Source organism: Megalops cyprinoides, chromosome 12 (assembly GCF_013368585.1).
Source record: "Megalops cyprinoides isolate fMegCyp1 chromosome 12, fMegCyp1.pri, whole genome shotgun sequence".
In the NCBI taxonomy this organism is placed as follows: Eukaryota; Metazoa; Chordata; class Actinopteri; order Elopiformes; family Megalopidae; genus Megalops; species Megalops cyprinoides.
The window spans coordinates 20,253,739-20,280,064 of record NC_050594.1 but is presented as its reverse complement, the minus strand read 5'-3'; the positions used below and the strand labels follow the sequence as shown (position 1 = coordinate 20,280,064).

The 26,326-nt window shown below is 45.3% G+C and overlaps 1 protein-coding gene across 2 annotated transcripts; it reads right to left on the bottom strand.

Moving 5' to 3' along the window:
- Positions 1-214: 214 nt before the first annotated feature.
- LOC118787028 (papilin-like) lies at positions 215-26,326 on the bottom strand. Of its 2 annotated transcripts, XM_036542423.1 has the most exons (28): positions 26,106-26,326; positions 24,038-24,099; positions 23,420-23,535; positions 17,845-17,905; positions 16,498-16,600; positions 16,104-16,234; positions 15,775-15,898; positions 13,055-13,135; positions 12,515-12,687; positions 11,938-12,061; positions 11,611-11,737; positions 11,042-11,107; positions 8,772-8,976; positions 8,494-8,670; positions 8,167-8,317; positions 7,902-7,982; positions 7,226-7,394; positions 6,774-6,858; positions 6,545-6,668; positions 5,030-5,435; positions 3,029-3,178; positions 2,417-2,544; positions 2,145-2,247; positions 1,893-2,039; positions 1,547-1,674; positions 1,295-1,403; positions 927-1,102; positions 215-470 (listed from the first exon to the last, which is right to left on the bottom strand). In XM_036542423.1, exons 2-28 carry the CDS (start codon positions 24,092-24,094, stop codon positions 304-306), a joined length of 3,669 nt encoding a protein of 1,222 aa, XP_036398316.1. In that variant the 5' UTR covers positions 24,095-24,099; positions 26,106-26,326; the 3' UTR covers positions 215-303. The 2 variants fall into 2 exon arrangements, with proteins under 2 accessions (XP_036398316.1, XP_036398317.1); XM_036542424.1 differs by lacking the exon at positions 11,042-11,107.

Below are 26,326 nucleotides of genomic sequence, written 5' to 3'. Positions count from 1 at the left end.
ATAATTAATATTATATACACATATATAATATTACATATATATAATTCCCTGAACAAACCATAAATAAGTTTCTCTAATGAATTTTATATACGCATTTAACATAATCCTCTAATGAATTTTCTATGCATCCCTTTCCAAAACAAGACTCAATTTAAACATAATACTCAAGTTTCAGATAAAGATTTCCAATTGGAAATTTAAATCAGTTTTGAGTGTATTTTTCTGGGGGGGGGTGAACAGTCGTTGCTCCTGCCCGTCAGCAGCGATCCCCATCCTTCCGAAACGGCCTCACCCCTCCCAGCTCTACCACAGCTGGCCGGGGCCCTCCACCCCCTGTGCATACCGGGCACAGCTGGCACAGCAGAAGCTGGAGTAGTACTGGTTGGTGCACAGGCGGGCGTACACGATCAGATCGCAGTTCGCCAGGTCCGGCTGGTCCACACATTCCGAGGGCACAGCAGGCTGAGGTGCTGTGGGAGAGAGGGAGAGAGAAAGAGGCTAAGCGACAGGGAGAGAGAGAGGTGCTGAGAGAGAAAGAGGGAGAGGCCGAGTGATGGGGGAGAGAGAGAGGGAGAGAGAGAGAGAGGGAGGGAGGGGGGGAGAAAGAGAAGGAGAGAGAGAGAGAGAGAGAGAGAGGCTGAGTGACAGGAGAGAGAGAGAGAGGGGGAGAAAGAGAAGGAGAGAGAGAGAGAGAGAGAGAGGCTGAGTGACAGGAGAGAGAGAGAGAGGGGGAGAAAGAGAAGGAGTGAGAGAGAGGGAGGGAGAGAGAGAGGTGCTGAGAGAGAGAGAGAGAGAGAGAGAGAGAGAGAGAGAGGATAAGTGACAGGGAGAGAGAGAAGGAGAGAGGAAGAGAGTTAGAGGGAGGGAAAGAGAAAGAGATATATAGGGAGCAACAGTATGTATGACGGCAACGGACTTGTCCCTACCTATCTGCGAGGCCTTGCTGATGCGGACCTCGGCGGTGGCGCTGACGGAGTAGGTGCCGGTGTACGCGTTGCAGGTGTAGGAGCCCTCATCCGCCGGCTGCACGTTGTTCAGGATCAGACTCCCATCCACTGAAACCTGAACATGCCTGCCGTCCGGCCGCACCGGCACGCCATTTCTGAGAGAAGAGCCAGAGGTGTGAAACACAGAGAGCCACCACAGAGGTTTAGTGCGAAGCGCAGGCTACATGGCTGCAGTCACTATCACATTATACCCCTGGTTAGGAAGCAGTTGTAGTTCACTGTCAGCTTCAACAGCAAGGGCAGCTTCATGGTCCCAGGCCCTCAAAGAACAGAGAAGCTGTGCTCACCTAGACCAGCCAACATTGACGTTTTCCCCCGACACCACACAGGGGAGCTGGGCTGTGCTGCCCTGAGACACCTGCACGTTATTGGGGGCCGTAGTGATCCGCAAGTCCCCTGAAAGGCACAAACACAGAGAACAAAGAAAAATGGGTTCAATTGGAGTTCAAAACAGGGGTTAAATTAGTAAAACTGGGTGAAAATTTGTAAATAAATAAATGCTTTATTCATAAAAAAATTAATGAGTGATTCTTCCTTACCAAGTACTTTGAGCTGTAACTGCCTCTGATCCCTCTGGTTGTGAATTGAGGCTGTGCAGGTGTAGAAGCCGGAGTCCTCAGAGGTGAGCTGACCAATAACCAGTGAACCATCTGACTGCTGGGAATGTCTGCAGTACACCAGCAAATCACAGCTAATCATACCACACAACAGCTAAGGCATTGACTCTGAGACACAGCTTGTGCTCTGAGCACAAACAGGCAAGACACACACACAGACACAGACAGACAGACAGATGGACACATACACACATAAACACAGACATAGACAGACATACACAGACACACATACAAACACATACAGACAGACACTGTTAGCAGTTGTTACCTGAGGGAGTTCAGGGGGCGTCCGCTCTTGGTCCACTCAATGCTGACAGATGCTAAGGCTGAAGGGGGGTTGATCCTGCAGGGCAGTCTGGCTGTCTGTCCCACCCGCCGCTCCACCAATGAGGAGCCGGTGCGGTCAATCTTAAAGCTGAAAAGGGGGGGAGTCTGTCAGACTGTGCACAAGCATAGAGGAGAGAGTGTGTGTGTGTGTGTGTGTGTGTGTGTGTGCGTGTGTGAGAAAGAGCATGCCTACCTTGGGGTAACCTGAGGGATGGATGGATTATTGCCTCCTGTACTTGGACCATCAGAACTTCCCTGGTAGGTGGTTGGGTTCTGAGCAGTCTGGGATGGCCCCTCTGCCACAGGAGGACAAACAGAGGAGAAACAGTGACTCATATTGTTGCAAATATGTATTCACAGGCCAGTGACCTTGAGCACTGCAGAGTCAGAGAATGGAACAGCCACAGGTGAGATGCATCAATCTGAAAGAGACTGGTGTATCACAGGTACGTAGCACTGCATTACCTGAGACAGACAGGTATATGTAGCGGTGATCTCTCTCTTGGTCTCTTGTGGCCACACAAAGCAGCCAGCCTGAGTCCTGGAGGCTCAGAGGCCCCACAAGCAGAGAGCCATTTGGTTGCTGACGGTGCCTGGGTGGAGAGACAGGGAGGGGTCACACTCAGATAGACAGTGAGGTCACACACACAGAGATAGCAGCAGTCACTCAGTGAAAGAGAGACAGACAGTGCTACAGAGGGATTACAGAGAGAGAGAGAGAGAGAGAGAGTCACACTCAGAAAGAGAGACAGTGGAATTACAGAGAGGGAGGGGGTCACACTCAGTGAAAAAGAGAGGCCGAGAGTGAGAGAGACAGAGGGATTACAAAAAGAGAGAAAGGGGTCACACTCTGAGAGAAAGAAAGACAAAGGGATTATACAGAGAGAGAGAGACAGAGGATTCACGCACAGAGAGGCAGCACTGGTCACTCAGAGAGATACAGAGGCATCACACTGAAACTAAGGCTGCTTTCATTCCAGCTGCGTTGAGCTCTGGAGCCCTCCAGGGGGCGCCTGTGAAAGCACCAGGCAGAGCAGGCGGACTGACAGCCCCCGGGGGGTGGCGCAGCCTCCTTACCGGTCTGGGGAGAGCTGAATTCCATCCCTCCTCCACTCCACGATGACAGTGGAGGACGGGGGCGGGGTGACCCTGCACGGCAGCACTACCGTCTGCCCCACACGGCCCTCCACCGTGGAAGGATCCGACTGATCGATGCTCACTCCGCTGCTGCTGGGACAGAGACCGGGAGAGGGGGACAGAGGGACAGGAGGACAGGGGGACAGAGACAGCACGAGGGTGACGGATTACGCCGTCACCGATTTTAGCCACAAAGATCATCCACACCCTCAGAACAGTAAATCCACTGAAAAAAGACCAGCATCCCGCAAGGCCCACAAGCCTCACGCAAATGCCCTTCAGCGGGTCCTTAAGCTGAACCTACCCCACTCTTGAAAGCACCACACAACATGCACTCAATCAACCTGCAGTTTACCACTAAAAAAAACAACCAACGCACAAATTACTCAACTCCCTGAGACACACAGCCTGTGGTGCTGTCTATTCTGGAAAACACAGGGAGACACAGTGACTAACACTTGGCGACAACAGAGACAGAAGCAGTGCTCAGAGCTGGCCAATCAGGACCAGGTATAAGGATCATGGAGAACAAGGTCAAGGTTCACCCTTTGCCACACAATTTCTTTCATCTGGTAATAACTGCTGGTAGCTCATGTGATGTGACTGTCAGCAAAACAGCCTCCCAACAGTGATTCTGTGCCTCAGAGAGAATAAAATATGCAATGAAAAGAACTGGCATAAGCACAGAGACAAAGCAAATAAAAGACCTCTGCATTACATACACACCCATTCGGCCCACTGTCCAAAGAGAACATCGGTGAACAATCCGTGGCAATACCCATGTCACAATTTGCATCTTTAGTCCTTGAAGGTCTCTAATTTTTCATGCTCCTTGGGGCCACATTTTACTCCACTAAATATATTTATTGATTAGATAACTGTAATGTGATTCTTGACTCCTAAAATATGAATAAAAAAAACTTTACAAATATTATCTTACCAATCTTTACCGACAATTGTTATGATTTGATAAACATAAACAAATTGATATCAGAATATCATCATATGCTTATTAATTTGTCTATACATATATAGTATATAGTCATATAGTGATAGTTACGTACATATTCTGAAAGTCTTACACCGCTAACAGACCAGGGTCATGAAAATGTCTAGGTCACACAGAGGCCTGACCCAAAGCAGAGAGATAGACAATTAATCCAAACACACAGACATATACAAACACTTTCCCATACAGAGCAACCATACACTCACGGTACTACAGCAGATAGTTCAATATAACATACATTTAGAATATCTTGCTATTTTTTATCAACCAAGATTTCCAAAAAAAAAAGGTTTTGGTTGGGGACAAGATCTGCACCTGTATCCTTATTTAAACATGTATGGTTCTTCCACAAGGGTGAGGACAGAGACACGGGCAGACAAGGACAGGTGAAATGATGCAGCAGATTCTTTATTATGACATCAGCAATCACAGGAAGCACATGGACAGCAGTGGCACAGAGTCCTGTAAAGCTGGTGAGGTAGCAGGCACTACAAGAGCTATATAACTCTAAGGAAACAATGACGGGGGAAAAAGAAAAAAAGTCTATATGAGCAAAAAGTCCAAAAGCAGAGCACTGTCCGACAGAGCCACTCGGAGGTCCTCTCCTTCTCCTGGGTGTTTCCGTACTGTGCCTTGGCGTGTGTGTGTGCATGTGTGTGTGTGTGTGTGTGTGTGTGTGTACATGTCTGACTATCTGCCTGCCTGACTATGTGTATGTATGTGTCTGGTGCATGTATATACTCTGCCTACATGTGTGTCACCATACAGGCACTCATGTGAGCATGCGTGCATTTGCATACGCATGCTGGTGTGCGTGCGTGCACTTGCGTGTGTGTTTCTGGACGGCGGAAATCTAGCTCGTCTGAGGGTTAAAGAGATGGGTTGGCAGGTTCCTCCCTCGCCTGGGCGGGGCCCGGGCTCCTGTTTCTTACCTCTCTGTGGGGTAGGTGTGCTGGACTTGGACGGGGGTGGGGCGGCGCGGGTGGTACTGAACCCTGGCCTTGTGGGCCTGGGCCGCCGCGCTGGTGCTCTGCCTGTTGCGGGAGGCGGAGGAGGAGGAGGAAGCCCGGTACACCGTGAACACCCTCCTCATGTCCCGCTCGCGGCCGGGCCTGGCCTCCTTCCTCTCTGACACCTGCACCGTGTGCGGCTGGGTCCAGCCCACGCCGTGGCAGTCCCTCTGGCACTCCTCCTTGGTCAGGAAGTTGTTCTGGTTGCCCTGGCAACCCCCATACCAGAAGTGGACGCAGTCGCGGGTGGCTGGGTCGTAGTAGTAGCGCGCCGTCCAGTCGCTGCATGGGCCAGGGGTGTGCGGCTGGGAACAGGCCGGCCTTTGAACTAATCACAAACAACACAAACGCGTTTCAACCCTTCTATTAATGTGGCTCACCAATAACTTCAAAGTTTAGTCTGCAGACAATGAGTCTTTGCACTACTGAATATACAATAATGTAATATTATAGCAAAATATTAAGACTCTTTGGCTGTGATACAGCAGCCACTGGTTAGAGTGCACATTCACAGTATTTGTGGTACCATAAATTAACAAACAACTGAAATGTGTGGCAAAGGATGTTTTGTGTCAAAATAAATGTGTACTGTCTTCATGTATTTCAGTGTGCTGCATATTTGTTATAGGAAAACAGCTGGGATATTAGCCTGAACCTGATTATCAATAAGCTCACTGGATTTGAAGGGCTCACTGCCAGGGACCCCCTACAATGTTATCATGGACTCCAGGTTGAAAACCACTAAACAGCAATGATCACCCTCATCAAAACTGCAGCACGCAAACTGTATGAAACCTAGAGCAACCCTCCTTTAGTAAATATGACTGTAACCGGATCATTTCAAGGCGTGCTCCGAAGCGTTGCTTTTTACGACTCCTTTGCCCCATGCTGCCTCAGGCCCTGGAATGAACGGTTACTCAGTGATGTCACTGCCACGCTATGCCATGTGATCGCTCGCTGAGAGCTCGAGGGCTTAAGGCGTAACTCTGGAGCAGAGCAGAGCCTCAGTGAGCTTAATATGAAAATCAAAACAAAACAAAATTAAATTTTTGATTAAATATATATTTTAAACTGATAGCAAGGTGATATACTGAGTGTGAGTGACACCCTGCGTTTTCTCTGTACAAATGCATCTCTGGCCAGTGAAAGAATTATGCCATGGTATATGCAACTGTTTGAAAAGAGACTTTATCATACCCTACTGCACTATGTAGCAGAACAATAATACAGCTGCCAATAAGCTGAACACACACTACAGCAGGAACAGTTACAGTCTGCATGTACCTACAGAGGTACTTTACTGCGCAGATCTATAAATCAGAGGTTACCGCTCCTTGTGTCTCTCTCCACTTCCAAGATATCCAATTCTGTGCCATTTTTTGTGTCTCTACATGTATAACTGTGCATCTCACACGTTTCCCTCCCTCCCTCGCTCACCGCTGGTAGTCGGGTAGCAGCCCTGTCTGTGAGGTCCGGTGGCTGGAGTCACCCGGTCCTCGCAGCACCCATAGAGCGTGTAGCGGCACTGCTCGCTGGGATCGGGCCGGGCCGGGTACTGATCCTGGCGGTGGAGAAGAGGAAGTCAGAGCCGGCTGCAGGAACGGGAAGTTGTCTGGGGAAGAGGCAAAGGGCTGGAAGCAGAAGACAACACGAGGGCTTCCCTTACCGTGTTGGTGTGCACATTGTGCTCCGGACACCCTGCCCTGTTGGGACCATGAGCGACAGTCACACCGTCCAGGCAGCACCCGTACCTGATACACAAGTACAGACAGAAGCACAATGATGTCCCCATCCCACACATGCCAGCTGAGAAGAGAAGAAAAGGGCTTTTGACATGAGAAAATAGCAATTTCTGGGATGGCGTGTCAAAATATGCACAATCAAAACCACATTACTGACTTCAGCACTTCTGACTTGTCATATATTCATACTTGAGCATAGGGGAAATTACATTTTTTTTCAAAATGTAATGTCTCATACCTGTGCCAAGGTATTAATTAGGATGCCTTTATTTTGAGTGAAAACTGAAAAACAACCACTTATGACAGCATTTCTTACCAGAAGCATATATAACTCAGTTAATTCTCTGTGGTGGGGGGGCAGGTAGGGGGTGGGTACCTGCTTCGTGTGCAGGACTCCTGGGGGCAGCCCTGACCGTGGTACCCACTGGCAGGGGTGTGACCATCTGGGCAGCAGCCGTAGTAGGACTGGGAGCAGTGTGGCCCCAGCACAGGGTTGTAGGGGTCGTGGAGTGTGTTTGAGTGGTGTGGGTCCCCAGGCCTTTGGACTAAGGAGCAGCACAGTTTCACATAGGGCAGACACAGCAGAAAGACACACAGCACCAGGTCAGCAAACGGAAACATAGCAAGGGGCAGTCTAACGTGCGAAAACGGGGTATGTCCAAACTCACCCAACACACATACGTACACACACACACACTCACACAAACACACTCAAATATAAATACCCCCCCACACACACACAGGCACTGAGCACTACAATGCGCGAGAAAACCACGGTAAAACCAGTGCTCACTCACACACTTCAGTGCCTCCCAAATATTTTAATCAGAAAGACAATCCCCCCAAATCCCAGGAAAACATGTCAATCAGGCCTGGATAATTAGTGCTGGGCAGTAATGGGAAGAGGGACCACGGGGCATACAGGGACCAGGCGGTAGTGAATAGATGGGGGGTAGGGTAAGGGTGCCAACAGAATGGCATATGGGATAAAGAATACAGGACAGCCAATGAATGGAAGGATTCATGGATGCACAAATGAGTGAATGAAAAACCTGTAGCATTGTCGGGGATGAAGGGCCGGAAACCGTGCAGGGTGTTGTCATGTCCACTTGGATCCTGCATGCTGGGCACCACTGCATATAGAAAGACAGACAGGCAGATAGAGACACACACACAGAGAATTAAAAACAGACAAAAAAGATACATACAGAAAAACAAACACAGCCAGACAGAAACCAAGATGAGTCAATGTAGCTACAGGACAAATATTCTTTGTCTGTGACTGGTTATGAGCAGGAGGAGGAGTGTCAGACTCACGCTGTGGAATGTAGCAGTGTTGCGTGTTGCAGGCCTCCACTGTCGGGGGTTTGGGGTGGGTGTTACAGCGCTCCGCCCCGTACAGGTTCCGCTCCCTGTCTGAACAGATCACCTGGCGCTCTCGCAGGCCCGAGCCACAGCTCTTGGAGCACTAGTGAAAGGAAGGGTGGAGGGGAAGGAGGAGGCGAGACGGCAGAGAGGATTAATAGCGGAAGGGTGTAGAGAAAGTAAGGAGAGAAATGCACATCAGAGACCAGACATCTTCTCAGCATCAGTAAGTGGGGTTCGGGTTTGTACTGTACATGTAGGGTTAGCGGTGACACTCACCAGTCCCCAGTCGCCTATGTGCCAGGCAATCCGGCGGACGCAGGCAGGTCTCTGGCAGGGCTGTGTGTGAACTGGGCGGGGCACAGAGCCACACGCGTAGTCCTGGAGCCGCACCCCTCCCGCCCCAACGCAAACCACATCACGGGTCTGCTCCCCCACCCCGCAGGTCACAGAACACTGCCAATGGGACCACAGACCAAGAAAGGTAAACCTTTCGACTCCTCCGTTTGTTGCCCCCCCCCGTCCTACCCCATTAGCACTGCTCCCAAAATACTCACGGGGCTCCAGTCAGAGACGCTGTACTGGGCGCACTGCTGTAGGTTACAGGCCTGCTGGCTGAGAGGGCGCGGGGCGTACGCGGCGCAGACGGAGTCCTCCACGACACGGGCCCCCTCTGCTTCGTGCGACAGGCACTGCACGGTGCGGGTCTGGGAGCCGCCCCCGCACGAGGTGGAACAGGCGCTCCACTCCCCCATCTTCCAGCTGAGCCGCCGCAAAGAGACCGAGCGGAGGACAGGAAGTGTTCTTCGTTACCGCACGGCCACACCCAGCTTTGGCTCTACTACTCACTGGTCGGCACACCTCCATTCCAGCCCCTGCCCCCTCCACCACGACTGCCAAGCTGCTCTGTTCCCACAGGCCCAGCAGGAGGGGGACTCTGGGTCACCCTCACTCACACATTAGTGTGCACTACGCCGCTACAGCTCACTACAAGCGCTTATTAGTTTACATACAGCAGACCTGGATGGTACATAATGTCATTTACAAACAGTGTTATCAGTTAAGGACTTAAGCACAGCGTTACAACTCAGCCTTTCCTCTTGAAAAAAACTACTGTCAGTCATGACTGATGTTACATTTTATCGCAGCAAAAGCAAAACAGTTACAGCACTCTACGCACATAAAAGGGTTTAAAGCAAATTATTTGTTGTTTATACATTTTGGGCTTTTTTGCATGTTTAAAATAAAAGACTGACATTTCAGGTGTCAGTCCCTTTAGCAATCTTGTACAAAAACACTTCTTAACACTAAAAAAGTTACCCCCCTGAGACCTTATGGTTATTGTTTTTGTCTCAGTATTGAAAGGGTTTTGCTCAGGAGCCTTTCATTGTAAAGACAGCAAACAAAATTACAGGCAAACAATCGGAAAACTGTCACCAGCAATAAATGAAAACAAACCTTCAAATCTTGAAATTCCATCAGTCATTCCCATTTTTACCCATTTTATTTGTCTCGCAGTGTCCCCAGGGATGGACCTGGCTGGGCTGTGAATGTCTTTCTGGCAAAGGGCATTGTTTTTCTTTCAGTGACTTCTGTGGGTACATTTCTACTTTCTGATGATGCACAGTCCCTCCTGCTAATTTTATAATCCTTTACGCTGTTTTATCAGACTGCTTATTTGGCTTGCTCACTCTAATGGCCAATGGTTACATTAGACAGTGTACGTAAATTGTAAAACAGTATCCATCTGTACATAAATTGTAAAACAGTATCTATCTCTTATGACTAACTATAAACTAACCATTGCAGCATTGTGCATCTATGAAGCAAAGCTCAAATTAATTAAATGTTGCTTTTTCTGAGAGCTTATGGGTAAATTATCTGTAGAAAGTACAACTTTCTTTCATTCGGCCTAAACTGAATGTATGTTTAAGTCACTGGGAATCAGAATTCAGAATTACTGGAACATTAAGGGTTGCTTTTACAAATTGTCTGAGGAGAAAGCTTTTCCAAGACACACCTCAAGACAGGATCTGGACAGACTCTTTTCGACACTCAACTTGAAGAACACGTTTTGGTGATTTCTGACTGAATCTGTGCAGCTGCTCCGTACTTAGCAATATAATCCTTTGACTTGTTTATCAAACTCCAGCCTCCCTAAATCACTGAGCTCAAAACTCCCAAATGGAGCTGCACGGGGCCATCTCAGGTTTCTACAGGATGCCATCAAAGAGTAAGAGCAGGAAATACCAGGGAGTTACTGAAGATACAAATATTTAAGAGCTGTTTCCTGGTATGTATATTCACACAAGTGTACCTCTTTTTTAAAATCTGCACAAACACAGAACACGGAAAGCATATTCTTTAAAAAAAAAACCCATTGTGTATGGTCTTTTTTCAAACGTCCACTAAACACGTACATAGCGAAATGAACAAAACAACACACTTTAACACAGACACTATGCTACAGCAACCAGACAGCAACCCAGGTCAGAGATCAAAAGATACTGGCAGCATGTCAAAAGTGAAGCAAGGAATGAGACTTTTTTAATCGTGTGTAATTTCATTTCCAGGATGTACGTGACGACGGGGATTGAGGCTCAAAACAGTAGCCTGTTGCCTCAGTCCATTTCACATTCCTTGCGGGTAAAAATCTACAGGGGGAGACCTGAAGGGGAGACTGGGAAAAGACAGATCTCTGAGCTGGACAGTTGCCCCCACGCTTCCGATCGCGGAGCGCCACAACAAATAGGGACAAGCTCTCTCAGAAAAGACATGAACCCTCAAGCCCACAGTGGCCCGACACTCTCTGGGGCTCCAAGTTTACCTGTACACAAACGTTCTTGGCCTTTCCAAGGGCCTCCACAATTGCGGCTGGTAGAGGTACGCCATCCTTTCAAACAGGAACAACACACCAAGAGCAGTGAGACCCCGACATCAGCAGTACTCTCTCCCAGCTAAAGGAAAATGCCTTGAGCACCTGGCCTACTGTGAGGGAGTGTCATTTTACCACAGCTTTTCACCTAAGACCTTTACTTACCTTATTTCCTTCCAGGTCACACATACATGTCCTACAGCTCCAGCTTACCTAACTTCACCCGCGCAACTTATTTTCCAGGGATTTCTTCAAACTACACTTCCTGTCAAGAAGCTGAGTAGCTCTTTAACCAACATAACCCTACCTGTTAAACACCTAGTCCGGAGGGCTTGTATCTCAGAGCTGTGGTAGCAAGGTATTTACTCTTTTGAAGGCACAATACATTGACATTAGACACCAAATAGCACTTTGCTGCAGGCTATCCTCAAACTGCTTTCTTTGTTAATGCCACGCGGATCGGGCGGCCTTGAATACACATTCTTTCTTTTCTTTCCTGCTCCTTTGTGTTTATTGCTCACCTGCGAGTCTGTGGACAAGGCTGTGTGTTGCAGGTGCGGTTGCTGTGAGGGCGTGGCAGGCTGGCACACAGGTAATCTGGATAGGCCTCATTGTCAATGGCGCAGAAGACCAGACGCGACTGGTACCCTGGAGGAGGGGGGTCAGGATTTGTACCGTTACAAATCAGGTTTGGGCTGTCAGTACTATTTAGAATGAAAATAGATGTGATCGATTTAAAAGTACACAATGTGCGACTGTGATTGGAATTTATAGCTGTCCATTTCAATAACAGCATATGATTAGAACTCTGTGAATACACAGGCTTATAAATTGGTCAGGGGACGAACCTGATCCACATTCCTTGCTGCATTGGGACCATGAGCCATAGCTCCAGAAATAGCCTTCAGTGGGACGATTGTGTGGCAGGTAGTACTCATACTCCACTCCCTGGTTCGCCTCCTGGCTGATAAGCTGAGAAGGAGAGCAAGGACAGGTTTACTAGATAGAACACTGGAGTTGGAGGGGACCTCAGGGTCATTGAACTCCGCTGTTTCACACCGCTGTTTAATACGTGAGTTCTGGAAGCTTAACGTGTAGCATTATTTACAGGTTAAGTGTTTTGACTGTGCCTGTGTGTGTCTCAGAGTATGTAATTGTGAGTGCATGTTGCACAATCCACTGATTTAATTCTGCATTATAGTATGTCTAAAACTAAACTGGCTACAATCAATACCTACTGGGAATATAAGAGAATACAAATATGTTGGTCCACAAATTCTGTTCTCTTCACAAAATAAATTAATTTTAGAGCTCAGTGTTTCTCACATGTTTCTCACATGTTCAATACCAAACTGTAGTCACAGTTCATGGTTTAAAAACTCAGTAAAACGATGTAGAACTATTCCAGCAAGCTTGCTGTCTGACCTCAATAATCAGGGGTTCAGTTGTGGGACCTCGGCCCGTGATGGTTTCAGGGGCCATGTCTCCCTCTGCGCCTCTTTGGTAGTACAGCGTGGTGCCGGCGATGGGGGTGGCACGTGAGTAGTCGATGACCCAGTGCCCGTTCAGATAGTACTCACCACGCAGATTCTTAATGGCTGAGAAAATGACAGGGGCAGCAGTCAGTAGCTGCTTCGTCCTTCACACACTCTGATCTACAGCAGATGTTTAAAGCCATCTCAGCTAATGAAAAAGCACAGCCAATTACTCTTATCTTTCCACAACAACGGAGAAAAATATACTACCCCACTTCCTGCTCCCTATGGAAATATGACCATCCTGACCCCACAGGCTGATGAACTGAGAAGATAACATCACCCATTAGAGCAATCACAAAAGCATGACTTGTGTTCCTATAAGAGGAACTAGGGTCTTTATCTCGGTGAGCTCATGTTGTCTTGCCCTGTGTGGATATGCGGACCATGGTTTTCCATTCCTGACTCAGGCCACAAGGGCTATACTTACCCAGGTAGTTGCGAGTGGCAACCATCTCTCGGATACTGATGGTGGTGGCCCCCACAGGGATAATAAACATCTGATTGTATCCTGGGAAGGTAAGGCAGGAACGGTCAGGTTTTCCACTAAAATGAGACCTATATTTTCCATGACTTATCAATGACCTTTAAGTAATGTAAGATTTAAAACAAAGGTCTCCCTGCCCCTTCAAACAGTACAGCTTGTCTAGCTGGTTTTATAGGCCACATAGTCAGAATATTGTCAAAAATGTCACGATTCCATCATTATTGTACATTTTCTAAATATATTACTATACAAGATTTGTTTCGATGTTACGTATGTGTCTGACTGGTAAACTAACAGATGCTAACTGGTCATTTTAAAATGTATAAACCGGGATATGTAACACTCCAGTGCTTCAGTGTTTGTGTACTGGTATGTACAGTGGAAATCATCTTTGACTAACTAATAAAACAAGCAGTTGTAAGAATATTGTGAATCCAATTACTTCAAAACTTTGACCTGCATATACTGTATTTTCAATGAGAAAAATATCTGTGGAAGTGAAATATAGTTGCTGCTGTTGAGGATTTGTTGTATATATTTCTTTTGTTTTGATCTTATGACAAGATAACATGCTTTTGTAAATACCTAGTTTTTTTGTAAATTACCAAACTATCACGTCAGTATTTAACAAAATACACTATATGGCCAAAAGTATCTGGACACCCCTCCTAATTATTGAGTTCAGGTGTTTCAGCCACACCGATTGTTAACAGGTGCATAAAATCAAGCACATAACCATGCAATCTCCGTATAAAAACCTTGGAAGTAGAATGGGTTGTACCAGAGAGCTCAGTGACTTTAAATGTGGCACTGTCATAGGATGCCATCTTTGCCACAAGTCAGTTCGCGAAATTTCTGCCCTGCTAGATCTGCCGTGGTCAACTATAAGTGCTATTATTGTCAAGTGGAAGCGTCTAGGAGCAACAACAGTTCAGCCACGAAGTGGTAGACCACACAAACTTACAGAGTGGGGCTGCCGAGTGCTGAAGCGACCGCTTATCCTCACTGTTGAATCACTCACAACAGAGTTCCAAACTGTCTCTGGCTGCATCATCAGCACAAGAACTGTACGTTGGGAGCTTCATGAAATGGGTTTCCATGGTCGAGCAACTGCACACAAACCCAACATCACTAGGCGCAATGCCAAGCAATGGCTGGAGTGGTGCAAAGCACGCCGCTACTGGACTCTGGAGCAGTGGAAACGCGTTCTCTGGAGTGATGAATGACGCTTCACTATCTGGCGGTCTGATGGACGAATCTGGGTTTGGCGGATGCCAGGAGAGTGCTACCTACCGGTATGCACAGTGCCTACTGTAAAGTTTGGTGGAGGAGGGATAATGGTCTGGGGCTGTTTTTCAGGGTTTGGGCTAGGCCCCTTAGTTCCAGTGAAGGGTAACATTAATGCTACAGCATACAAAGACATTTTAGACAATTGTACGCTTCCAACTTTGTGGCAACAGTTTGGGGAAGGCCCTTTCCTGTTACAGCATGATTGTGCCCCTGTGCACAAATCAACGTCCATAAAGACATGGTTTGATGAGTTTGGTGTGGAGGAACTCCAGGGGCCTGCACAGAGCCCTGACCTCAACCCCACTGAACACCTTTGGGATGAATTAGAACGCTGATTGCGAGCCAGGCCTTCTCGTCCAACATCAGTGGCTGGCCTCACAAATGCTCTTTTGGCATTTTAGCAAATTCCCACAGACACACTCCAAACTCTTGTGGAAAGCCTTCCCAGAAGAGTGGAGGTTGTTATAGCTGCAATGGGGGGCAACTCCATATTAATGTCCATGGTTTTGGAATGGGATGTCCAATAAGCTCATATAGGTGTGATGGTCAGGTGTCCACATACGTTTGGCCATGTAGTGTATATTCATATGCATTTTGATTTGTCCAACTGTTTTCAAATGTATTTCTTTCAATAAAAATGACAATGAATCTATAAAGGTATTTTTAATATATAAAGGGATGGTTAGCTTATGCTCAAACTTAAAGTATACATGACTACCACTTTGGGACCATTGAGCATTAGCTAACAATCACTGAGATGTTAAACAACATTACAGTATAAAACATTTTGTTAGAAGTACACCTGTCTTTTAAATTGTCCCAACAGAGTAATAAACTGTCAATCAACCGCCTACAAAACCTTTGCTGTCCCCCAGCCCCCAGGCTCCTCTCAACACCCCGGGAAAACCCTGTTCAAGGATTATTTTTATTGCTATAATTGTCAAATTCCTAAGAAACTGGACTAATTTGACATGCAATTGGAGGGGGAAAATACTTTCAGACACTATTTTCAAAATATTTGAAGTCGCTGCGGTCACACAGCTGTGAATGTTTTTGGCAATACATACCAGGCAGTGGTGACTTTTCTGCTCAGTGTACATGCTAGCTGGCCAATTTGTTATCAACATCATGTGCATACCAGACATTTTTAAACTTGGTAGTATTTGACATCAAACTAGCAATTTAGCAAGATCTTTCCCACTCAGCGGGACATCTGATCACTTTTCACAATTTCTGCATTTCACTGTTTCTAGGATGAAAATATTCTCAGCATTTCTGAGGATTGTGGGAACACTGAACAGCCCTCCCTGCATTAAGACAGGTGACACACAGAAGCGCACAGGAGGAGGAGAGGAGGACACTCCGAGGCGTACCTTTGGGCAAGCTGGGCATGGAGAAGGTGTTCCTGACCAGGTAGCAGGACTGGCCGTTCCCCCCACACTGCAGGCAGGGGTCCTCCTGCTGGGGTGACTCCAGCATGTTGTCGCAGCCCAGACTCTGCAGGAGGCAGAGACGGGAGGACGGGGGATGTTACAGCACAGCAAGTCGCACAGCAACAGCATGCTGCTAAGCACGGCTGAGAGGGAGTCCCCTTTACAGTACGGCACACAGCAGAAAAATCTCACCCCTTCACTCCCCGCCCTGTGCACCGTAAACAACGCAGGAATGAGTACGGCCAAACCTGGGGGGCTGACCCGCCTACCTTGCAGACCCCCTCCACGCAGATGTCCCGGCGCCCTGGGTAGCAGGGCGTGCCGTCCACCACGGCTGCGCGATGGCGGTAGTAGTAGTTCTCTCCTTTGGGGATGCAGTTCAGCTCACATGGGTTCTCCGCTTCAGGGGTTAGACACAGTCGCACTCAGGATCACAGAGCTGTTAGCCCTAATTTCTTACACTAATTATCACTCACCATTATCATGATATTTTTATGTTCAGTTCCAAAAATGATGACTATGCAGAGGATGTGTGGCTAGTCTGTAGCACTGGCTCTTTTCTCTTGCTGGTCAAACAATTGTACACCACAGGCAGGACAAAACTATGATTCCTATATACAGAACTGGTGACTCAATGCCATCTTCAGGCTCCGCCCCCTTTACCTCCATAGTATGGCAGCCACTTGTGCTGCTTCCCTTGGAAGTCCATCCCATCAAACTGTGAGCACTGCTCCTCTCGGAAATCCCGGGACCCCTCTGGACAGTCCTGTGCAGAGAAGGGACGACATAATAAAACTCACCCAATGCAGAATGCACTACTGCAACCCAAACAGGCCTGGGCATTTAGCCAGTCAGTCTCGCAGAAGTTAGGATGCCATCTTCATGTTAAATGTTTCTGTCATTGTGTCACAAAATGTATTTTTTTTTTGCATTTCTTTGTTGTGTAAATGAACCACACTGACTTTATTAGCAATTGCAATAGGGAAAAATGATTTCATAAATTTCATAAATATAAATGACAATACCTGATAGAGAGGCCGGTGAAATAACTTTGTGAAAACTGACCAACTAGTAACAGCAGAAATCCCTTGTTTTTTCGTTTGTCCCTAGTTTATTTAAATCACTAGTAAGTGGAAAGTGAAGTGCATTATGATATTGCAGCCACAGCTGACATGCCAAACACATTTGGTTCTAAGTCAGGACATCAAACTGGAAGCTGTACAAAGAGACTCACTAGTCAGCTCACTGATGGAGGCCCAAAAGGTTACAAAGCAATTACCAGAATGATAACAACTAAATCCTGGTGCTCTTCCCACAGCTTAAAGTAAAATTTAACCACAATTTAAAAACCTATGTTTTGTATGTGCTGTTCCTTAACTTTACTATAGATGCTTTAAATGGTACATTGAATTTTTAAAGCTGGAGTGAGGCCAGAAGATTTATTCATCAGAGCAGAGCTACAAACAATCTGTGCCCAAGGGGTGAACTCAAGTCAGAGCTGCTAAAATAAACACACTGAAACACACCAACAGTCATGTTTAAGTATTGGTACTGGTACTGCCAGCACTGCCAGAACTATTATGTAATTGCTCTATTTACTTCCAGAGGAACAAGCATTGAAAATACTGTTACAACAAATATGCCTCTGCCTGTCTTTTTCATACATTTGCTCTGGCTTATCATCATGTCTCTTAAAGCAACACTCAATCTAAAAAGTAACATTGTTACACGTTTTCTTATTTGAGTACAATTTACTTTATATATATATATTTAGCTTCATTTTGATGCCCTTGTTTTTAAAGTGTTTATTAAATATTTTCATACTGACTTTGTACATAACAGAAACAGTCAATTTCAGATAACTTCACTGAAAAAGCCAATCAAACTATATTCAAGGTAATTAACTCTAATTGTGCTTTAAATGTTTGTTTTTTTAGAAGCAGAAAAACATAAGGTGGGGTAAAGAGTGTGTAAAAATGTACATACATACGAATGTATGTGTGTGTGTACCTGGATGTTGCAGGAACGGTAAGACCTGGAAGGCCCGACACAGTTGTTTCCTCCATCCGTCCTACATAAAATAAGGATTAGAGTTCACACTGGGTAAGTCATGCAAAATATGACACATTTTTCATTCTGAGGGCAAAATATTTTGAAAAAGATGGAACCATAGGAGAATGGGAAAGGTACACTCTAACCCTTGGGGCGGATTCAGCTTGGCACACACATACAACACACTACACACCCACACACACCCAAATGCAGAGATGTTTTGCTCTGAAGGACGGGTGTGGCCTAATCAGGTATTCCTTGGTGGTGTTCATCTACCCTTCCTCACCCCACCCTGTAGAACTGTGGAAAGTCTAATGATATTTTTAATTCAGCACTTAATCTTTGAACAGTGCCAGACATGTCCTGTCTCACTCTGCTTTCCCGTGACTGGTTAACAGTGAAACTTGACCAACCGACAATGATACGTGAGGGGGTGAGGGACACACCCTGCAGACACTGTGCCCTCCCAGATGAGACGGCAGTTTCTGACTCACCTGGCCAACATGACACAACAGAGCAGAGACAGATGGTACAAAGGCAGGCTTGTGTTTGATCTCTTCCATGAAACTGGGTTCAGCTACAGGGGAAGGGGGTGCTGATGGGTAGCGATGAATACAGCAACTATGAATTGTTTAAAAGTGTCAGATATTTTATGTTTCAGCAGGGTGAACAGATGGACTGCATTCAAGACCACTCACCTTTTGTCCTGTGGGATATCCCTGTTCAGTTTAGTTTTTCCTATTCAACACTGGGGAATTGTATTTCTTTAATGGAACTTTGCAGTGCCAAATTCATGGTAAAGCTGGGGAAGACATGGCCTTGGAGCCCCAAGCAGCTGCACTGAACGGAACAGCACACAGCTGCCTTCATGTTTTGTCAATACCTCTGGAGGTCACAGGATAACACTGAATATGAGAATTGTGTAAACCCCCATCACCCCCTTTCTGTAAATTCAGCAACCAAGTTTGTGACATTAGCAAACCTTTCCTAATTTACACATTCATACACATAATTTACACATTTCTTCCCCTTTATTGCACATAGAATAGTTAAAATCCCACCTCATTAAACTGTGCATTCCTCATGGCCCCTGACACATTGTGAGGAGATTACTCTTTGTTAATCTGTATATAACAACATGTTCTCCTGAGCAACAAGATGCTACAAGAATTACACTGCCCTGCCAGACTACTAATATACAATGTGAGTCACTCCTTCATGGGTGGGCCTCTGACAGATGTATCATGTGCCATGCATTATTGGCCATGTTATCAAACATTAGCCACATTTCTAATGTGCCAGAGCACAGAACAATCAGGAAACAACTATTTGATGAGTTAGGAAGAAAAATATATAAAGAAAACAACTAAACACTAAACACTAAAAACACTAATATCAATATTCCCAGGAATCAGCAGCTAACACATATATATACTTCTAGAAAATACTGATTATAGAATTACATTTTTAGATGGAAAAGCTAAATGACAAACATCTAAATTTATTAAAAAACACAATTGACCATAATCAAACCCCCTAGGTTTTTCTCAACATTATTCGTGTGTTAACACATTGCTTAAAAAAACAACATTTATTGCATTAGTACTGCACAGGAATGACATAACATTTAAAACCAGAGGTTGTGGGCAATAATAAGGCTTTCTAATCAAATTGCTGGTGATTTTTTTTGCAATGGACAAGAACACAGGCAGAGACCACACCTCAAAATTTAAATTATAATGACCATAATACAATTTTAGATATAAAGGTATATAAACTTTATATATAAAGGTCTTTGGCAAAAGGCTTAACATTCTTCAGCAGAGAAGAATAACTAAGAGAAACAGTTTGGCATTGGCTGCCTTTTTGGGTTGGGTTTTATTCCAAAAAAGCATTTTAGTTGCATCTAGACACTTCGAGAAATAAGCATGCCAAATAAGGTCAGGTAATGCTAAGAAACCTAATACAAAAGCTGTGTTTTGGGATCACGCAGGGCGTGGCCAGGCGTGCCCAGGGACCTAGAGCCATAATAACATGCAGTTCTCTGAAATCGACAGTCCGTGCCTGATGACTGTGCCAAGTGTGAGATGAACATGTTAGCACTGCGAGACGTTGACAAGTGAAAAATGAGTTTGATACAAGGACAGGCCCTCCAGCAACAAAAGGCTTTTTTTGGCAACATCCACAAACTATGACCAATAAATTCATGAAATCTGAACCTACCGAGAAAAAGTGTCAGAACTCCCATAATTGCGACAGAAAGTTTTGTCACCATACTGGGTGTGGTCAGGAGCCCAGAGCCATGACTATCAATTTGCACAGATCCACAGTCCATGCCCAGTAAGTGTACCAAATGTGAGATGATTTACATTATTGGCATTTAGCAGATGCTCTTACCCAGAGCGACTTGCAGTGGTTACTTTTTTTTTTACATGTTAATTATTTGTACAGCTGGATATTTACTGAGGCAATTCTGGGTTAAGTACCTTGCCCAAGGGTACAACAATAGTGCCCCAGCTGGGAATCAAACTGGCAACCTTTCAGTTATGAGTCCTGCTACTTACCACTACACTGCTACACTGCTGCCCCAGATGAATGATTGAATGTTAGGAAAACTTATTGATAAATGCGGGATTATGTTTGGTGCTCACAACAGACGTGGATTCTGGCCCTCAGTGAGGAAGAGTATTTCAAACACATCTACACGCTATGAGTTGTGCTCTGCATACGCAGAGAACATGACTGAGCATGGCCAAGAGCCAAGTCAAGAACCTACATACAGTCCATGCATGATAAACATGTCAAATATCAGTTGAATGAGGGGATGCTGTAAGAAGCTGCTGACTTGCCAAAATGCATTTGGCAACCATATTGGGTGTAGCCTTGGATCTTATACAAAAAAGGTGTTTATGTACTAAGAACTACACACAAAGTACTGCAGAAATCTCAGCAAAAGCTGGTAAGGCTGACAAAGGAAAAGGCAGGAGAAAGAAGTCAGAGGCTCCTTGTTCCAACATCAGTTTTCCAAGCCAATATTTTTGCTTAGCATAAGGCCATTAATGTCAATCTGAAGGTTTGACATATGTGGGAGTGACAGGAAAAAGCAATAGCTTCCAGGTACATAAACTTGTCTGATGTATTTTTGACATACACAATACAATGCCATGGCATCTGATGCTGCCACCCCAGAACAGGAGAAGCTTCAATAAGATTATTATCAAAAGTTACACAAGATGGCTGGCAAACCACTGGATACCTCAGATGAAAAGCATTTACACTCATCCACAGATTAACCAATGCTCTTCAGAGTTACGCACCCTACAAAAACAGTTGCTCAGATAGGGCTTTTCAGTGGGCTGGAGAAATTTTGGGACCTTTAAACCTGACAATGCAGACACTTTGTTTTACCCTGCATTTACAACATCAGTAATGATATGATAATGATACAACCAAATTGAATGTCTTACCATCTTCAACTCATAAGCATGGGCATGGACTCCTATGGCAATGAAAAGTATTGAACAAAGGGGCTACAACACGTGTGTGGCAAATGTTATGTCTGAAATCAGGAAGAAAGAAATAGCAACCTTCAATGCATTGGCATTGGTAATACCTTAGGCAGAGCCAATTTCATGACCCTGTCATCTTACAAATTTTAAGTGCACATCTACAAAAAAGTATCACTGGCCCTACTGGATGGAGGCCCTGCTCCAAAAAGTAATATGCACTTCATCAGCCCACCTGTATGATTCATACAAAACTACAAGCAAATCAGTAACTGTGTGCTGTTTACAGCACCCCAATACTGCCATTCAGTCTGCTGAACCACTTCTGATGGCTATTTAATGAAGTTACACATCTGCAGACTCGGGAACCCAGTCAAGCTGAGTGTAAATGTTTGTTCAGGTTTATCACATTTGGGAAAAAAAGAAAAAGAAAGCAAACCCATTAGGAAGCTCCCTTTGTGTATGTCAAGGCAGCACCTGAATGTAGCAATATATACAAAAGTGTACTTCCACAAATGAAATACCTTTCCAAACATCAGTAACAATAGTTTGGCCTGTCCTAGAAAGCCTCGTTTGTGGACACCATGTCACTCCTCCTTTACTCCTTAAGGGGTACCTCTGATAGATGTATCCCCATTATGTAAGTACATTTCAAATATTAAGGTGCAAGAGGGAACATGCAGGTTGAATTCCAGCATTTTGATTTATGGCCATGAAGCTGTCTGTGCTTACACAAGCAGATAGACAGATATTCATTAATACACATACAGGCGTATTTTTATCCACAGACACAAACATACATTTACAACCACTCACATGCACACGAGAAACCATCACCACTTTTCCCCTGCCACTTCCTGAGGTCAAACAACTTGTAAAAAAAGGCCTTCTAAAATTTTTTTTTTTACTTCATGTGTGTGTGAAAGGGGGGTTTCATTCTGAGCTTGTCCTTTATATTGGACCTCTTCCTGTCTCTTCAGAAGGGGATTCTTTCAGTTCTCAAGTAAAGTTCTGAAAGACAAAAACTCACAGTATAATCAACTGAGCCCTGACTGACTTAGTAAGAACTGTTTGGAAAGACTGCCATAAGGGCTTCTCTGAAAACACTGGTCAGAGCAGTGCAACAATGGTGCTGAGTAATCTTTTCAGATTCATATTTTCTTTTCCTGTTCAGACAACGCACACCACGCTCTGTGCATTTCCCCTGCTGGTGTCACCTGTAGGAGGAAACGCCCGCTTCTGAGAACTAAACCCTATCCACTATATTAAATAAGGACACTCCCGTTGACAGCTTGCCTTAAGTGCTGCCTGCAATGCCTGAGGATAGCCATAAACAGGTGAAACAGCGGGGTGCTGCTGGGGTCACAGTGAGTGTTCTGCACCTATAGGCTACATGAGCTGATACTTGTGTTGTCACAAGTGGGATGAGTCTCATCACCACAGATTTTCTCACCCAGAAGGTGAGAAGGTCAGAGCTGTGACAATTTCTTCTACTTGCGTGAACAACTGACACCCACCTTCACAGTGTCCTCAGCCACGCAAACCGTTTACTGTATCTGAAAGTGTGCCATTCCACACTATTACAATGAATGAACATACTCACACACTCTAGTTCTCTAGTTTCTCTGGTTTCCTCATAGAGAAACGACAGCTGACAGGTACACATAAAGACACATGGAAGAAGATCAATGAATTCCATAGCCACTATTTTCTCATTCTTTCTTCCCATTCTGGAAGGTGTATCTTAAATATTTAAGTAAATATCATATCTTTCCAGACATTATTAATGTTTAATGTAGTTTTTCATCCATACTGCAACTGTGAGGATTTCTTGGGGATAAATATGTACTGTACTGAGCTGTGACATGATTTTGAGCAGTATGCATTCTGATGGGCTTCAAACAGTTGGCAAGTAAAACATTTACACACAGGGAAGTATGACACACATTCACATTTGTGGACCCTGTGTATGTGTGAGAAAGAGAGAGTGAGAGAGAGAGAGAGAGAGAGTGAGAGAGAGTGTTTACCTCTGGGTGACACATCTGCGCATCCTTGTGGTCACCCCACTGCCACAGCTACGGCTACAATCACCCCAAGGTCCCCAGTCCTCCCAGTAATCAGCAAAGGACTGTCTGTCTGTAAACTGAACAACAGCAACAATCTTACGCCTTACGCCATATTGACAATCTTCAGAACGACCATCCATGCTTCACTCTGATGTCACATTCACAAGGGTATCAGTTTCAGCAAACCCATCCAAAAATGTGGATGGAGATGCCCGCCAAAAACACAGCAGGCCTACATATTAACACAGACGGAAAGCTGTTTGTGGCATGTTCTCACTTTTGAATCTTATATGACCTGTCTTACTTCCCTTACCATCCCATCACACCCTGTCTCCTCTCTCACACACACGGTCCCTAATATCACACCACCTAACATCAGTGAGAACAGAGAACACTGAAAGATCATTATGCTGACTTAGTTAAAACCACCTATACATGAGTATGCAAACCTTTGAGCCCACCTATGACTGATATTAGTAGAGGTGCCCTGTACTCTGCATTATAAGTTTCCACAAACCCTGGGGTGTATACTGTGATTACAAACATACAAGATCACCAATAAGATACTGCTCTACTTACAAGGTGTGCTGGAGCAGGGAGAAGCTGTACAACAGCCAGAATCAGCAGGATCTTCATGTTTGCTGCAAGACATGTAAGTGTGAGAAGGCGACGGAAACAACTCCCTAATCATCTGCAAAGCCTGACATGGGTGATGGTGCCACTACTGTATTCCTGCATTTATGCCACAGGCATTTTCCATGCTATTCCACTGCACATGGCTCATTTGCATACAGAGACCCGCCCTGTTATTCTGTGAGAAACAAGAACCAAGGGGGCTGTGTTGTACACTGGGCAGAAGTTTCATTGCCGCCAACCACTGCAGAAACTCCAGCAGAATAGATACAGGTGCCATGTCTTCCACTGTTGATCTTAATCATTTAATCGAAATCCAATATTTACACTGTATATAAATCAAAAGGCTTCTTTGTTTTTTCCTACTGGGTATCAAGCCAGCAGGGGTCCAGCTCTGTGCAATGGGGCCCAGAGCTGCCAACCATTCTGCCCAAGGGGCACAGAATGTCCATGCTACTAGCCTCTCTGAGTGGGGGTGTGTGATGCCCCTGTGAGTAGGCAGGAAGTCAGTGTAGCAGTCCTGCTGGGGGGGGGCTGGGGTGGGCACTCCTACTTGGACTGAGCTGACTGCTCATAATTGCACCCACTTAAAGCTCATTATTGGTGTCAGTGCTTCTGGGCGTCAGCTCTGTGAACCCATTGTCTGGCCCCACAGCAATGATTGTCAGTGATCGCTGATCTCAGTGCAGTGATTCAACACTGAAATGAACCAGCAGCTGAACAGACTTGTTCCCATACTCCCAAGAACGCTCGCCCCCCAAAACATAGTTTCTGAAAACATGCTGGGAAATTCCTCCGAGAAAGTTACACATTTCCTCATCGCTACTAGTCTCTGCATGCCGTGCATAGTTTTTTTGTCAAACATCTAAATTACACCGCCCTGTCTGATTAAAACTGACTCGTTCCGTGTCGTCTTGGAAGTCACCCGTTTCCATGCTCAAGTCTTGAACGCGACTGCGTGGATTTCGGATTGCTCGCTATTTTTTGATTCAGTTTCGCTTTCAAAATAAACATTTGTCAGATGATAAAGACTAGGAGACAAAAAGCTAATACGGAGCTCAAATGAATGCGGGTTTGTGACCAGTTATTGGAGGGCAAACCCCAACTGGTCATCTGAATGTATTCAACGTAAAGCAGCATAGGAACGCGCTTAACCTCTCGTGTGACTTGCTGCCGAGTTTTCCCACTACAACTAAAATATCAGATAGTTTTCATTCTGGTTTGTGTGTCCACGGCAATCCAGCCAGCCAGCCAGCCAACCGCACATCCTTAAGTCAGAACCACGGTGGTAATTGAACGCTGCTTTATGTAACGCGACCCCTCGAGCTGAAAACGTAAATTCTAATAAGGAGCGTCAACGAATATCGAACGTGGCCAAGTCTAACATGAGCGTAAACCCTTTGTAAACCACTTCAGATGATGGGTAGTTTAGTAAAAAGTGTTTCCGATTACCAAGATATGTCATGCATGCAAAATCTGGAAAACGTTAAAATGTTAATCTTATGTTATATTTACAGTATAATAATCTCATTTTATTAAAATGATTGAAGTGGATGTTCTTTTTATTACAGAGGGAATTACAGTAACTGAAATGCTAAACAAACAGCAATACCACCGATGTAATTTATCAAAGCTAGTTACAATACATAGCTAATTATCAACAAGCTTGTAATGGTTTTAACCGTATTACGCCTATGGAACAAAATATTTAATCATTTTTAAACTAAGTTCGTCCATTATCTAAATTCTAACAATTAGTTTCATGATACCGAAGCAATAAACTGTTTCCATAACGTCATGTAGCCAAAAATGAACTAATTACATTTCGAGGAAATGCTGATTTAATAAATGGCTACACCTGAACAAAAATATATTCATATTTTTGTGTGCCCAGTCCACTTTGTAAAGAAACGTTTACATCCTTCCTTTTATTGTTGTCATTTCTGTCGGGAAACGGCGTTGTCTCTGGGGCACTGCCATCAATGGGGTGAAAAAAAGACTTAAGTTATCTTACCCCGTTACGCGGTCGTCCTGTTCACTCTGAGCACCTGGTGAGTCCTAACAGCTACTCCAGTCCTTGCAATGCTTATTCATGGGTCGCGCTAGCAGCTAGCTCTGAAGTTCTGGCAGTGAAAAAGCATCAAGTTACTCTTAACTCCTTCGACTGGTGATCTCCTCGATAATTTACATCACGCTCTGCCAGGCCAGTGAGGTTACTCAGCTGAACCTTTTCCT